Consider the following 16717-nt stretch of genomic DNA (forward strand, 5'->3'; position numbering starts at 1 on the left):
CCCTCTCTCGCTGTATCTCTCTGTCAAATAAATAAATAAAATCTGTAAAAAAATAAATAAAAATAAAATAATTTGCGGGAGGGGTAAGAAGGGATAGAGGTATACATGAAATAAGATAGGCTACAAATTGATGACTACTGAAACTGGGAAATATATACATGATTTTATTATACTATCCTCTGTAGTATATATATTTGAAGATTTTCATAATAAAAAGTTAAAAAACAGAACACTTCAGGGGCGCCTGGGTGGCTCAGTCGATTAAGCGTCTGACTCTTGGTTTTGGCTCAGGTCATGATCTCAGGATCATGAGATTGAACCCTGAGTCAGCCTCCGCACTCAGTGGGGAGTTTGCTAAAGTTTCTCTCTCCCTCTCCCTCTGCCCCTCCCCCACCCTGGCTCGCTCGCTCTCTCTCAAATAAATCTTTTAAAAAATAAAAACCAAACAGAATACTTCAAAGAAACTGTGAGAGAAAACAGCAGCTATAACTAAAAGAAATTTCATATCAAGATTTCATGTGACTTATTTTGATCAAGCAACTTCTAACCATATGAGTTAATTCCAATCAGATTATCTGTGAGGTTTCCATAATCAGGCAAGAATAATGCAGGTAATTCTGCAGTTGTCTTTGTGGCTGTGTAAATAGCTAAAGTAAATGGAGAAAAGTGTATAAATCTTAAAGAACAAGAACAAGAAGAAAAATGAAGGAGGAGGAGGAAAGACAAAGGAAGGAGGAAGAGAAGAAAGGAGGAGGAAAAAGAAGGAAGAAGTAAAAACTCCATAAGTAAGATAGTCTATTTTGAAAAGGATTCATTTTTCCCTTGACCTTGTATGAAATAGACATCATTATCGTTTCAGACTGATAAATTTCCTGCTAATTTAGCAGCATGTCTTATCTAGGTGCAAGTCAACTAATCAGCTGGACTTTTCCTGCTCAGGGACTGTGTGAAGGGCATAGCTGGTTTTTCCCTTTCCTCCAGTAAGGAACACATAACTAAAGATCTCATACCTCTCCTGCCCTGCCGTGTCCCATAATTGCAGGTGGATTCTCTGACCTCTGCCAATGGTTCCATCTGGTCCATTGGCTCTGTACACCTAAAATAGCAAAATGAAAGAGAAAAAGAAAACTTTTGAGACTGATGAACTCTTCCCACTTTTCTCTTCAGTACAACTCCCATCTAAACTTCTAAAAAATCCCATCTGGAATACAACCTTATTCGTATGTTATTCCAAATAATTGTCTTTGGATAATATAATAATTTGTATTAAAACATACATACCTTATATATTTTTATAAATATATTATGAAATATATACATAACACATAATTTGTATAAAAATAATCTGCTCATCTTTCCTCAAAGTTCCCTCAGGTCACTAGTATTTTTCCCAATCCCATCTTTAAAAAGTACTCTAAAGCAATTTTATAGGTAGGACCTCTGAAGATCTCTTCTTCCATAAAAGCAATGAAACATTGGCCAAAAAAAATGTCAAAATCCACTTTTTCCAAACTCTGAAAATTAACAAAGAATCGCAATGTCCCAAGAAGCATCCAATCAAGAAAAATGGCTGAATATCAGTAAAAACAGTAAAATTTGTGCTGTTTTAATTTATCCTATTCCCATCCCACAACTATGCACAACTATAGTAGCTGTGAAAACAATCAGTTCACTGGGCAATGAAGGGAGTGGAGGCAAAACAGGTTTGAAACTCCCCAAAGTCTCATCTCCAGAGTACTGTCTGAAAGTTGCCTGTAAAGCTCCATTCCCAGGCCTTGACTTGACTTTGCCAAACTCAGAGCTTGCTCTATGATAATAACCTTACCCTTAGGGCATTTGTTGAAAACAATTAGCAGCAATTATTTAACATCACAGCTACCAAAGGCAGCAATACCAATTGGGGCTAACAAAAGCCTAACCAAAAAAACTTGAAGAAAAAAGAAAAAGTAAATGAGACATCCATAGGGAGATTTGAAAAGCTCCAAAATGTTCTTTGGAATCTACCAGGCCAGTCTCATGTATAGCACTGTACATATGCGGGGGAAAGACTTGAAAAGACCCTATTATCTTATCTCTAGCTAACTTCGAGGCTCTTCTCAAGCAGGAAGTGAAGGCTAAGACAGAGTTGTAAACTGCCTGCGAGAGCATTAGGCACATGTCCCAAAACAGGCATGCACATGCACGTGTGTACATGCGCATGCGCGCGCACACACACACACACACACAGTGTCAGAAAAAGCTGACAGACTTATTGGTTCAAGAAATCTGTCTGCTCAGGGGTGCCTGGGTGGTTCAGTCAGTTAAGCATTTGACTCTTGGTTTTAGCTCCAGTCATGATCTCAGGGTTGTGAGATAGAGCCCCATGTCAGGCTCCATGCTTAGCACAAAGTCTGCTTGAGATTCTCTCTCTCCCTCTGCCCTTCCCCCTCCTTGGGAAAGGGGAGAAATCTAATTCTAGCGTTGCCAGATTATATTATTTAAAATGTCCAGTTTTCAGCAAAGTTTATGAGACACAAAAAGAAACAGGTAAGTATGGCTCATCACAGTGGGGGAGAGGAAATCAACAGAAACCATCCCTAAGGAAGGGGACTTAGTAGACAAAAAAAAAAAAGGAAAGAAAAAGAAAAAGTCATTAAGATTTTATTTATTTATTTGAGAGAGAGAATGAGAGAGAGAGACCACAAGAAGAGGGAGGGTCAGAGGGAGAAGCAGACTCCCTGCTAAGTAGGGAGCCCGATGTGGGACTTGATCCCAGGACTCCAGGATCATGACCTGAGCCAAAGGCAGTCGCCCAACCAACTGAGCCACCCAGGCGCCCCAGTAGACAAAGACTTTAAATCAGCTATTATAAATATGTTCAAAGAACTAAAAGAAATCATGTCTAAAGAATTAAAGTATAGGGGCTCCTGGGTGGCTCAGTTGGTTAAGCACCTGCCTTTGGCTCAGGTCATCATCCTAGGGTCCTGGGATCAAGCCCCACATCAGGGTCCCTGATCAGTGGGGAGCCTGCTTCTTCCTCTCCCTCAACTGCTCCCCCTGCTTGTGCTTTCTTGTTCTCTCTCTCTCTCTCTCTCAAATAAATGAATAAATTTTTTTACAGAATTAGAGAAAAGAATAATGCCTCACTAAATAGAGAATGTTAATAGAGATAGATGTTATAAAAGGTAAATTGAAATTCTGGAGTTAAAAAGTACAGTAACTGAAGTGCAATATTCACTAAAGGGTTTCAATAGCAGACTTGAACTGGCAGAAGAAATAACCACTGAAATTGAAGATAGGACAGTTGAGGTTATCCAGGCCATGGCACAGAAGGAAAAAGAATAAAGAAAAATGAACAGAGTCTCAGAAACCTATGGAACCATCAAACATACCAACATATGCATACTGGCAATCCTATAAAAAGACAGAGGCAGAAAATATTTTTGCAGAAATAATAGAAAAAACCTCCAAAATTTGATGAAAAACATTCATCTGCACATTCAAGAAACTCAGTAATCTCCAATAAAGTAATAGAGATTGGCTAGACACATCATCATACTGTCAAAATCCAAAGATAAAAAGAGTATCTTAAAAGCAGCAAGTGAAAAGTGATTCATCACATACAAGGAATCTCAATAAGACTAACAGCTGATTTGTCATTAAAGAACAATAAAGGCTAAAAGGCAGTAGGATGACAAAGTGCTGAAAGAAAAAAGACTATCAACCAAGAATTCTATATCCAACAAAGCTATTGTTTAAAATTGAAAGAGAAAGTAAGACATCAGCAGATAAACAAAAACAGAAAATTCATCACCAGCATACTTGCTGTATAAGGAATAATAAAGACAGTGCTTCAGGCTGAGATAAAAGGACACTGGACAGTAAGTTAAATCCATAAAAAGTAAAGAGAACCAGAAAAATAACTACATAGGTAAATATAAAATACAGTATAAATGTATTTTTTAATTCTTTTCTTCCATCTGATTAAAACACAACTGTATGAATAATCATAAATCTGTTGATTGGCACATAGCATATCAAAATGTAATTTGTATGACAATAACAGTGCAAAGGAGGGAGCAGGAAATGAAGCAGAGTTTCATGATAGTATTGAAATTAAGCTGGTATTAATCCAAACTACACTGTTAAAAATTAAGATGATAATTGTAATCCCCAGGGGAACTATTAAAAAAATAACTCAAATATATAGTAAAAATAATGACAAGGAAATTAGAATGGTATACTAGAAAGTATATAACAAAAAATAAAGTAGTCATGAAAAAACAGAGGAACAAAAAATAAGACACATACAAAACAAGTAGCAAAATGGCAAACATAAATGCTTTATCAGTAATTAAATATAAATGAATTAAATACTCCAAATAAAAGGCAGAGATTGGCAAAGTGGATTTAAAAACATGATCCACTATGTACTGTCTATAAGAGACATGCTTTAGATTCAAAGACACAAAGAGGTTGTAAATAAAAGGATGGGGGGAAAATATCATGCAAACAGTGACTAAAAGACAGTTGGAGTGGCTTTACTAATATTAGAAAAAATAAACTTTAAGACAAAAATTGTTATTAGGGACAAAGAAGGATGTTTCATAATGATAAAAGGGTTACTCCATTAAGAACATGTAGGGAGAAAAAGGAGAAATAAGCATGTCAACCATTATATTGAGAGACTTCAATACTCCACTTTTCATAATGGATAGAACAAGTAGGCAGATGAACAAGGAAATAGAAGACTTATACAACACTGTAAACCAAAGACATAACAGACATCCACAGAACACTCAACAACTGCAGAACGCACATTCTTCCCAGGTACACATGAAACATTCTCAAGAATAGGCCATATATTAGATCATGAAACAAGCCTCGATAAACTTCAAAGTCTGAAATAATACAAACTATGTCTCCAACCACAATGGGGTAAAACTAGCAATCATTAACAGAAAAAAAATTTTGGAAAACTCACAAATATATAGAAATTAAATAACACAGTCTTAAATAACAATGGGTCAACAAAGAAACGCAAGGGAAACTAGAAAATCTAATGAAGTACTGTATGGTGACTAATATAACATAATAAAAAAAAGGAAATATTTTTAGATGGATAAAAATAAAAGCACAACTTCAAAAAATTATCAAATGAAGCTAAAGCAGTGCCCAGAGGTAAATTTATAGCAGTAAACACCTATATTAAAAAAAGAAGAAAGATCTCAAATCAATAACTTAACTTTCAACCTTAAGAAACTAGAAAATAAGAGAAATTAAACCAAAAGCAAACAGAGGGAAAGAAATTATAGTGTAAATAAATTATCTTTTCTTTGAAAAGGTCAACAAAATTGATAAACCTTTAGCTAGACTGACCAAGGATAAAAATAGGAGACTCAAATTCCTAAAATCAGGAAGTTTTAAAAAGATCTCCTATATATCCAAACATATTAAAAAATAATAAAAAGTAAAATAATTTTTTAATATTTGTTTGAGAGAGAGAGCATGAGTGGGAGGGGCAGATTGAGAGGGAGAATCTCAATCAGACTCTGCTCTGAGTGCAAAACCCAATGTGGGGCTAGATCTCACAACCCTGAGATGATGACCTGAGCCAAAACCAAGAGTCAGACACTCAACTGACTGCCACCCAGGCACCCAAATTAAAATAATTTTTAAAAACTTTTAAAAAGGGGGGCACCTGGGTGGCTCAGTCGTTAAGCGCCTGCCTTCGGCTCAGGTTATGATCCCAGAGTCCTGGGATCGATTCCCGCATCGGGCTCCCTGCTCAGCTAGGAGCCTGCTTCTCCCTCTCCCACTCCCCCTGCTTGTGATCCCTCTCTCACTGTGTCTCTCTCTGTCAAATAAATAAAATCTTTAAAAAAAAAAATTTAGAAAGGACAACACTACCAACTTTACATATGTAAAAAGATTATAAAGGAATACTATGAACAACTGTATGCCAAAAAATTAGATAATCGTATGCCTAGACACAAACAATTGAAACTAACTCAAGAAGAAATAGAACATCTAAATAGACATATAACAAATAAGGAGACTGAATTAGTAATCAAAAACCTATCACAAAGAAAAGGCCAGGCCCAAATGTCTTCAGTGGTGAATCTGACCAAGCATTTGGAGAGGAATCAACACCAATCTTTCCCAAACTTCCAAAATATAGAAAAGAAGGAAACACTTCTCAACTCATTTTGTAAGGCCAATATTATCCTGATACCAAAACTAAAGTTATGCAGGAAAAAAAACTACAGACCAATATCCATTCTGAGTATATAGACACCAAAATACTAGCAAACAGAATTCAGCAACATATAAGAAGGATTATATACCATGACAAAGTAAAATTTGTCACAGGAACAGCAAGGTTGATTTGACTTACAAAAATCAGTCAATCAATACAATTATAATACACCATAGTGGAATAAAGGACAAAACCACATGACCATCTCTATAGATGCAGAAAAAAAATCCTTTGAAAATATTCAATGTCTTTCATGATAAAAACACTCAAAAACAGAAGAGAATGTCCTCAACTTGAAAAACAGCATCTATGAAAAAACACAGAGCTTACATTGTACTTAATGGTGAAGGTCTGAATGCTTTCTCCCTGCAATCAAAAACAAGATGAGGATGTCCTCTTTCATCAGTTCTATTCAACATTTTACTGGAGGTTCCTGGGAGGGTAATTTGGCAAGAAAAAAAATAAAACATATCCAAATTGGAAAAGAAGAAGTAAAGCAGAAGATGACATGATCTTGTATATAGAAAACCCTAAGGAATAAATACACACACACACACACACACACACAATTAGAACTAATAAACAAGTTCAGCAAGGTTTCTGTATACAAGATCAATTTACAAAATAAATTCTATTTCTATACACTGGCAATGAACAATTCAAAGTGAATTAAGAAAACAATTCAATTTCCAATAGCATAAAAAATTTAAATACTTAAGAATAAATTGAACAAAAAAGTGTAAAACTTACACTGTGAAAGCTATAAAGCATTGTTGAAAGAAATTAAAGATCTAAACAAATGGAAAACTATCTCATGTTCATGGATCAGAAGATGTAATATTGTTAAGATACCAATATTCCCCAAATTGATCTACAGACTCGGTGCAACCCCTATCAGAGTCTCAGCTGACTTCTTTGTAGAAATTGATAAGCTGACCCTAAAATTCAAATGGAATTGCAAGGAATCAAAAACAATCTTGAAAAGGAAGAACAAAGTGGGAGGACTCATGCTTCCCAATTTCAAAACTTAGTACAAAGCAGAAGTAATCTAGATAGTACTGGCTTAAGGATAGATATCAAGATGAATGGAATACAATTGAGAGTGCAAAAATAAACACTTATATTATGGTCAACTGATTTTGAACAAGAGTACCAAGACCACTCATGGGGGAAAGACTAGTCTGTTCAATAAATGCTGCTGGGACAACTGGATAACCCTATGCAAAAAAAAAAAATAGAAGCTGGACCCCTTTCATACCATATACAAAAATTAACCCAAAATGGATCATAGACCTAACCATAAGGGCTATAATTATTTACATATAATTAAAATATATATAATTAAAATATAATTAAAATATATATATAATTTAAATATATATATATATGAACATTTATCCAGAATATATTTTTAAAACTCTTAAAAGAAAAGACAACCAATTTCAAAACAGGCAAACAATCTGAAGACATTTCTCCAAAGATGATACACAAATGGCTAATAAGTACATGAAAGAAATGATTGCTCAAAAACATCTGTCATCAGGGAAATTTATGTCAAACCTACAATGAGATAGATACCACAGCACACTCACTGGAATGGTTATAATCAAATAGACAATAACAAGAGTTGGTGAGGATATGGAGAAAATGGAACCTTCCTACATTGCTGGTAAGAATGTAAAATGGTGCAGCATCTTTAGAAAATTTGGAAGTTACTCAAAGTTAAATAGAGAGTTATCATATGGCAAATTAATTCTATGCCTAGGTGTATACCCAAGAGATTTGAAAACATAAGACCACACAAAAAATGTATATGACTCTCATGGTTCATCTCCCCTCCTGCTATCTTCTTCTTTTTTTTTTTTTAACATATAATGTATTATTTGTTTCAGAGGTATGGTGATTAACATAATAAAAAAAAAAGAAAGTACAAAGGCACACTGAGTAGAAGCAATTTATAATACATCTATTTTAAAAAGGGCTCATATCCAAAATATATTTTTAAATTTCTACAAATAAAAAAAGGGCAAAAGACAAAAAAAAAATGTATGTGACTGTTAATGGAAGCATTATTCGTTATAGCTTAAAAGTGAAACCACCCAAATGTCTATCAATGGATGAATAGATAAACAAAATGTGGTATGTCAATACAATGGAATATTATTTGGTCATAAAAAAGAATGAAGTTCTGATACATGCTACAACATGGATGAACCTTGAAAACATTATGCTAAGTGAAAGAAGCCAGACACAAAAGGCCATATATTGTATGATTCTATTTATATGATATGTCCAGAATAGTCAAATCTATACAGAATAGATTAGTGGCTAGAGGGAGGATAAATGGGGAATGACTGCTAAAGGGCATGAGGTTTCCTTTGGGGGTGAAGAAATGTTCTAAAATGAGATGCACAACTGTGAATATTACTAAAAACCACTGAATTGTACACTTCCAATGGGTGAATTTTATGTGAATTATATCTCAATAAAGTGATTTTTAAAAAACAAGGTTATAAAATGGGAATTAATAAATATAATCACATACATATATATTGATTCTACTAATTATATGTCAATACTAAAAATTTAATGAAATCCTACTCTTACTCAGTGTCTCTGAGTCTATAAGATTCTCTGGCAGTGGAAGAAAAAGACCTTGAGTAAGAAGGAAAGAATTTTTCTATCCTAGAAGCCAGAGACCCTTTATCTTTTCCAGGTAGAATATGCTCCATTGAAAGATCGGTGTCATTAATCTCTTGACCACTTGTTGAGGGGCTTCATGGTAACAGTCGATTTTTCAGCAAGAAATGTAGCTCATGATGAAGGCCATCTTCTCTCTGCAAATCTGACACAGGGACCTCCTGCCCTCCCCTCCCCCAGCAGAATAACTTGCAGCCCTAGGGTCCCTTAAATAAAGAAAAAAAGAGCCTCTTCCTTCATCATTGAGTAGAACCTCCCTGTTCCCTTGGTAACTTCCTAGCTCAACATACACGACTGGCATTCTCACTCCCACGCCAACCTCATCTTCCTGGCAGCAGTGACAAGTTCTGCCATTTAGTCTTCCAAGTGGGACTGAATTAAGACAAAGGCCATTAAAAATGACATCAAAGGTGGAAGAAACAGTCCACAAAACAGGAGTAGGTTGGCTAGGGTGGTTTGTAGGCTTCATAACAAAGGTAGACAAATAACTTTGTGGAGTTCTGAGGGAACATACAAGTCAAAGGGTATCAAGGGAAAATTAAAAGAAATCTTCACTTTTGTCTCATTGGTTTTATATTAAAGGTCCTTCAGCACAACCTTCTACTTTATTTTTATTTTTTTAAAGATTTTATTTATTTAATTGACACAGAGAGAGAGACAGCGAGAGAGAAAACACAAGCAGGGGGAGTGGGAGAGGGAGAAGCAGGCTTCCCACTGAGCAGGAAGCCCAACATGGGGCTTGATTCCAGGATCCTGGGATCATGACCTGAGCCAAAGGCAGACGCTTAATGACTGAGCCACCCAAGTGCCCCAGCACAACCTTTTAAATCACATTTCCTAGATTGAACAAAATACACTTTCACATGCACCCTTCCAATTTTATATTCCAAACTTTGTCCTTCTAATTCCTACAAAATAAACTAGACAGGCAAATACTGAATCAGAGATCACATTTTTATATAGAACTTACCACTCTCTTTTCCCTGAAATCAATGCCCACTGTCGTGATAAATTTGGAGTTAAATTTACCATCTGTGTACTGGTAAAGTACACTGGTCTTCCCTACTCCAGAGTCTCCCAAAGCTAAAAACTTGATGAGGTAATCATAGTCTCCATCAGACATAATGAAGAACTCAGTGGTTCACCTGTAAAATACAAACAAATGCATATTTACTAAAAAGCTATCAGGAAATATTAGAATCTTCCATGAATAAAGTGAGTTGTTTTAATATCCAGTTCAATAAGTACTATGTGATACCTATATGCCTAAGGGTTCTGTGAAGAGAATTAGATAGTATTCACTGCCCCCAAGGACCTAATAATTTGCTAGATGAGATGTTACCAAAATAATAAATAACAGCTTAATTTAAATTTAATGTGCATATTATAGTACCATTAAGACAAAAATTCCAAGTCAGAGTAAAAATTAAGAAGACAGCCAGCACTAAGTCTTACATACAGATCACACAGAACAAAAATTTTGAAAAGAAAGGAGGAGAATGTTAGAGGAATAATAATAATTCTTAAAGTGCAAGTGGTTCCAACTCCCCCCCCCCTTCTTTTTCAGTCTCCTGGTGCCCTTTTCATGATTTGTTTTTATTCTCTAAATAGATTCCAACTTCTCAAAATATCAGTCCAACTGAAAATGTAGTCTGTCTCCAGGGAAGACTTACCTCTTTTTATGCTCCCATTTCTAATACCAATAAACCCTCCAGAAAATCAGAAAAATAATCAGTTCTCCCACTACCACTGACAACTCCACATGCCATTCAAACATGCATATTCACCTATTCACATACACATCAGATGCCCTACATTGGATGCTGCTGATTTTCCTCTCAATGTCTATTTTCACTAAGCCTCACATTGAGAAACTTCACTACAATTCTCAATGCTTCCTATAAGATTTCTATAGATCCATAAAATTAATAAAAGCGCAAGCAAGGACATTTATTGATTTTCAAGGCTTCTTCCCCCCCACCCCATCCTCAATTTGGTGATTCACCTTATGCTCAAAATTCCTGAATGCTGACCCCCAAGAGCCACTGCAATTTACTTCCTCATAGTGCCTTAGTAAAGATCTGGGACCTCATATTCAGATATGGCTGGTCAGCTGATAAGGGCAGAGACTCCACAAACATTCATAATTCTATTTGCACACTATAAAGAATGACACTTCACAGATGATGGCTTCCCTACATTATAGCTTCCGTATTCACAGGTTTGGTTGCAGTATTAATGGTATATAACAGAATTCCTCTCCAGAAGCGGACCAATAGGGTACAAATAAATATTCTACTACGTCATATCATAGGATCTCATTTGGCTCCAAGTTATTCATTAATTAGAGCTAAGAATTGAAAAGCAGGTCCAGATAACGTTTAATCATTTTGGAGGTTCCCCTCAAAATGAATGAGGAAGCAGAAAGCAACTCCAAATTCTGCAATGAGAATGATTCAAGACAACACTTACTTCCTCTTTACTTTTAATTTGAACAAAGGGTGGTCATTCCTATGTCTATGTTTTAATATCACTTAAGGTACAGGAGAAAATGATGTCACCAATGTCATCACTTTTCTAGAATTCTCTAGATCCACTTGAATGGAATTCAAAGACAGATGAAACTGTATCGGCTGCACCAAAATTTAATGTGTTTAGTTATCACGGGAGAAGAATCACACATATAAATCTAAAAATGCTCTTTGTGGGTTTTTCTATTCATATTGACAGTGACACATAACAGTTTGTTCCCAAACCAAGCCATCATAAAGGAAGTATTAACAAACCAAATACCACAACTGAAGGTATATAAGTTTCACCATCAATATTAATCATAGTTTGCATTCTTCAGATCTCACCTCTAGGCAATTATCTGCCTTGTTAATCTGAAAATAAATGTCCAGACCTTTCACTCTCTGGGTTCAGTTTTCCAAAGGATGAAATAGAACCCAGAGAGGTTAACTCATTTGCACAGTCTAGAATATAAATCCCTTAATTCCAAGTTCAATGTCCAGTCTACCTCCAAGCTTATTGTCTGTTACTCAAGCTTCCACAAATGCATGTTGGGCTTAAAGGTGACCAGGTATGGTATCATACAAGGTAGCCTAATAGGAAACACATGACCTCCAAAGTCAAGCTGAGCTGGGCTAAATTCCATGTCTCCCATATGGCTCAAATATCTCTGAGTCTTGGACAGGTTTCTATCCTGTGAAAAAGAAGATACTATATACCCTCCTTCACACCATTGTTCTAAAGATTGAACAAGATACTCTTTGTGAAGCACCCAGCACAGTGCTTGGCATATACTGAATACTCAGTAAATGTTAGCTAACCCTCTTCACCCCATTCTGGATAGATCGCACTGACTCTAAAGACCTAGAACAATCTCTGAAATCGCCTCTGAGTAGCTCAAAACATATTTCTAGCACAAAGGATTTCTGACTGGCTCAGAGTCCTTTGCCGAGTCAACACATCACTTTCAAAGTAATTCTGATCTTTTTTGGCCAATTTAAAGCATTTTCATTTTAAATTGACATGCCTATTGCAAAAGAAGTTATGACCAGCTTAAAAACAGGTTCAAATCTGTATAAAACACTGCAGTCCATTCTATCAAGCTCATACTTGTTCAAAAAAATCTGAATGATTCATTGTAGTTCAGAATGAAAGAGTCGAATTCAAAGAGGTTACACATACAAAAATATTTCTGACTGAGCTAAAGCCACTTTGGCTAAAACTAAATATATCTAATGAAAATTACTGGGGTCTGGTTTCAATAGCTCAAACTGCTTCAAACTAGTTTTACCTAGCTCAAAAAAGTTCTGACCTGGAAGGCATGTTCTGACTGGCTCACATGAGGTTTGATTGGTTTGGAGTATATTTTACTGAGTCAAACTAGTGCTGACCAGTTAAATCTCTTCAACTGGGTCATACTTGCTCTAATTTTATCAAACTGCTTATAACTAATTCATGTCATCTATAAAATTGCTTTTACTGTCTTAGACTGATTAAAAACTGGTTCAAACTAGTCCAAGTTGACTGATCAGATGTTCAAACAGTTCAAGACTAGAAATGTAAAATGATAAACAGAAACACAAAAAGCAATGGTTTAGTGCTTTAAACATATGCTGAACCAAAACACTTAAATTTTTACTTATAATTACCTCAGTTGCAGATAGTCTATACACCCAATTTATCTCCACCACAATATAGTTTCTTTCTACACTTGAACAGTTTGTATGTGTTGGAGAACAGTAAACAGGTTGGGAGAAAGGAATATGGGCATGATGGCAGAGAATATGATAAACAATAGGAAAAGGTGTGATGAGTGACAGAGGCTTCCTTGGTTGACAACTCCACCATTCATTTTATCTCAGGGACCCAGCAGCAAAACATTAATCCGTGATCCAACAATAAAAGAGATTTCAAGTTAAGGAAAACCTGTGGCAAATTTGGAAGCTATGTAAAGGGTCTCCTAAATTGGTCACAATGACTAGGCTAGTCTGGGTTAACAGAGACCAGAATTCTAAAAAGGAAATGCAAGGAAATAAAAGGACTCAGGAAGGAAGCAGGCCTCCAAACTGGTAACAGATTTTTCAGGGTTTGGGTAGGGTATTGATGGTGACAAGCTTCTTATCGGAGTTTGCAGCCAGTTAGTCGAATCCCAGAATTAGTGGAACCATTCCATCTTTCAGCAGAATATAATTCTGGTGCATAGCAAACTATAACCCCAAACCCATCTTGCAGTCCCATATATGTGTTTTACCACTGCTTATCACCACCAGATGAAGAAAACTTAATGTTAAGTTTCAGCTGCTGGTAGGTCTTCACATAGAACCATCTTCATATTAAAAATTATTTTTATTTCTTATTTTTGTTATTCAAGTCTTGAGTGGTATTTGAGGGGCCTAGTTTCCATAAAGAAAATGCTCTACTCCCCAAGTATGGAAATAACATATTATTTTTATGTTGGCATTTTAGAGCAGAAAGGGAAACACTGAAAACACACAGTGCAGAATTTGACACTTGGGACACCCAAACAACATTTTGTGCATACTATTTGCAGTGAGCATTCCAGCCTATTGATGCTTAAGAAGCCAGTTCATGAAGGCTTTTTCCAATTGCATTACTCTTGCTAAAAATGGGTCAGAAGCATAGGTCAGATGCCCACACACCAAGTACTTTACAATCCTTATCACAGTCCTAAAGTCAGGTGCTATACACCATGCACACTTCCTCTCAGAAGGATCTCAGTGCCATTCTATCATGAATGCCCCAATGAGAAGACAAGTAAGTGGGTCTTGGGCAGTCTATTCACATGCTAACATGGGCTCAATTCCAACACATTGTTGAGAGAAAAGAAAAAGTAGAGGTCAACAACATGGACTCTAGAACCAAATCACCTGGATGTGAATCCAGTCATTTCACTTTAGGAAATTTAATCCCTTGGGGTGCCTGGGTGGCTCAGTTGGTTAAGCAACCGACTCTTGATTTTGGCTCAGGTCCTGATCTCAGGGTCCTGAGATTGGCCCGCGTCAAAATCTGTGCTCAACTCAGAGTCTGCTTGTCCCTCTCCCGCTGCTCCTCCCCCCCCACTACACTCTCTCTCTCTCTCCCCCAAATAAATAAAAGCTTTTTAAAAAAATAAAAGAAAAAATTTTAAAGAAAATATAACCCCTTTTGCCTCAGGTTCCCCCATTTTAAAAATGGGAATGATTTTTTAAAATTAATTTTTATTTTATTAATTCTAGCATGCATATGCTTTCTCATTTTAACTTCTTTATAATCGGGATGCATCCTACATTTCATAGTCTTACAACCCATGACATCTTGCAATTATTACTAAATGAGGTGGCACTGGCGACTGTTATGTGAAAACCTTGCATCAGCATCTTCTAGCAAGATCACAAATGCACCATCAAAACATTTTAGATTTGATGAAGCAGTAAACTTATCTCAGAGGGCTGACATGAGGACTGAGTTAATGTATACATGAAAAGCTCAGAACAGTGTCTGGCACACAGTAAATCTTGTATAACTATTAACTGCCATTAGCATCATCATCTTGCAATCTAGCCTCCAATGGTCAATATGCAGGCAATAATTACTTTCTTTCCTAGAACTGTAAGAACTATGCCCCTAGACTAAAAATTAATGAGAGAAAAAATAATGATCTATGAAGATAACTTAAACCGAAGTTCATTCTTTATATTCTACATCTCCTTCAGGAAATAAAATCTGAGATACCTCAAGGAAATGTCTTCTAAAAAGTCAAGAATGACCCTAATTTGGGACCTGCAAAAGACTTTCTTAGCTCACTTCTAGCGCTCCTCCCTACACAAATATTTTTTCAAAGTGCTCTCCACCCTCACTCTCACCAGATTAACAATAGAAAGCAAGGAACACCCACTTCCTCAACATACACTAAGTGGTGATAATTGCCTGCTGAGAGAAAGTCAATGATCTTCTTCCTTATTTAAAAAATAAAACATATCTTAATTGTTCTTCAGGGAATAAGATAGAAGAGAGTGGTTTTAGTTAAGAGCAAAGGAATTAGATTTCTCTCCCTCCCTCTCTCTCTCTCTCTCTCTCTCTCTCTCTCTCCATCATCCGCCCTACCCCACCCCACCCCACACACACACCCCTAGCCCAAATACTCCATAAAGCTTCCTATGAAAGTCAATCATAGACTCCAATCTTAGGATCCCCTATCATAAGGCAGAATCATTCTGAAACTACTTCGGATAGGTCAGCCATTTCTTGAAAGCCAAATTTTCCTCTATCACCCATACAGAGGATAAAAAAAGAGAGAGATAGTATTAACTGACTAACCACCGTGTACCACGAACAGTACTGGGCATGCATGATTTTATTTCAGCACGACATCCTTAGAAAAGACTCCATGGTCTGTACAAAACTTATACTACATAGAGAGGTTTTCTTCATATGATGGGAAGTAGGCTTGGGTTCAAATTCCGACTGTGTGTGTGAGCTGGTCTGAGTTCTTTACACTAAGCCTCCATTCTTTCAACTATAAAATGGAGATAACAATGGTTATTAAGTGACATTATCCACAGAAAGCTTTTAGTGGATTGCTTGGTATATGTTAAATATTCACTAATTGAAAGAAACTTGTCCTTAGCGATACCATTACTAATAGCCTCATCAAGTTCTCACCAAGGCATGTCACTTTATAATCTATTCTTAATTTAATCCACTACCTCAACCTTTAGAAAAATCATAGGAAAAATTCAATTTAGGTGCAATCACTTATGAGGTCTCTATTCAATACAAAAGCTATCTTGGCATCCCAATCTAACACTGAGTTTTATCTTTGTGATTTTTGGCAGTTCATTAGTTGAATACTTTAATTTCCAGAAGAGGAAACTGAATGAAGCCCAGAGAAAACAAGTGAACAATATAAAATCAATCAGCAGGGGCACCTGGGGGGGCTCAGTCATTAAGCGTCTGCCTTCGGCTCAGGTCATGATCCCAGGGTCCTGGGATCAAGCCCCGCTTCGGGCTCCCTGCTCCGCGGGAAGCCTGCTTCTCCCTCCCCCACTCCCCCTGCTTGTGTTCCCTCTCTCGCTGTGTGTCTGTCAAATAATTAAATAAAAATCTTTTAAAAAAATAAAATAAAATAAAAAATAAATAAAATCAATCAGCGGGTTAGATGTGGAGCTGAGCTAGATCCCTAGTCTCCTAAATTCTAGTCCTGTATCCTTTTGTAACATATCATGATTTTTGTTCTCTCTGTATTCCTTCCTTCAAAGCCATGATTTT

General features: G+C 36.3%; 1 protein-coding gene across 3 annotated transcripts in view; it reads right to left on the reverse strand.

Annotated features, from left to right (window-relative positions):
• Positions 1–16717, reverse strand: part of RAB27A (RAB27A, member RAS oncogene family) — a 75324-nt gene that overhangs the window by 19065 nt on the left and 39542 nt on the right. For all 3 annotated transcript variants that reach the window (XM_034993594.1, XM_034993595.1, XM_034993596.1), the window contains 2 exons: positions 9909–10083; positions 1011–1096 (listed from right to left, as the gene is read on the reverse strand). In XM_034993594.1, the coding sequence (XP_034849485.1) occupies positions 1011–1096; positions 9909–10061 (239 nt within the window). In that variant the 5' untranslated portion in view covers positions 10062–10083. The remainder of the gene's footprint in view (positions 1–1010; positions 1097–9908; positions 10084–16717) is intronic.

This window comes from Mirounga leonina, unplaced genomic scaffold (genome assembly GCF_011800145.1).
Source record: "Mirounga leonina isolate KUSES-001 unplaced genomic scaffold, KU_Mleo_1.0 Mir_91, whole genome shotgun sequence".
Taxonomy (NCBI): domain Eukaryota; kingdom Metazoa; phylum Chordata; class Mammalia; order Carnivora; family Phocidae; genus Mirounga; species Mirounga leonina.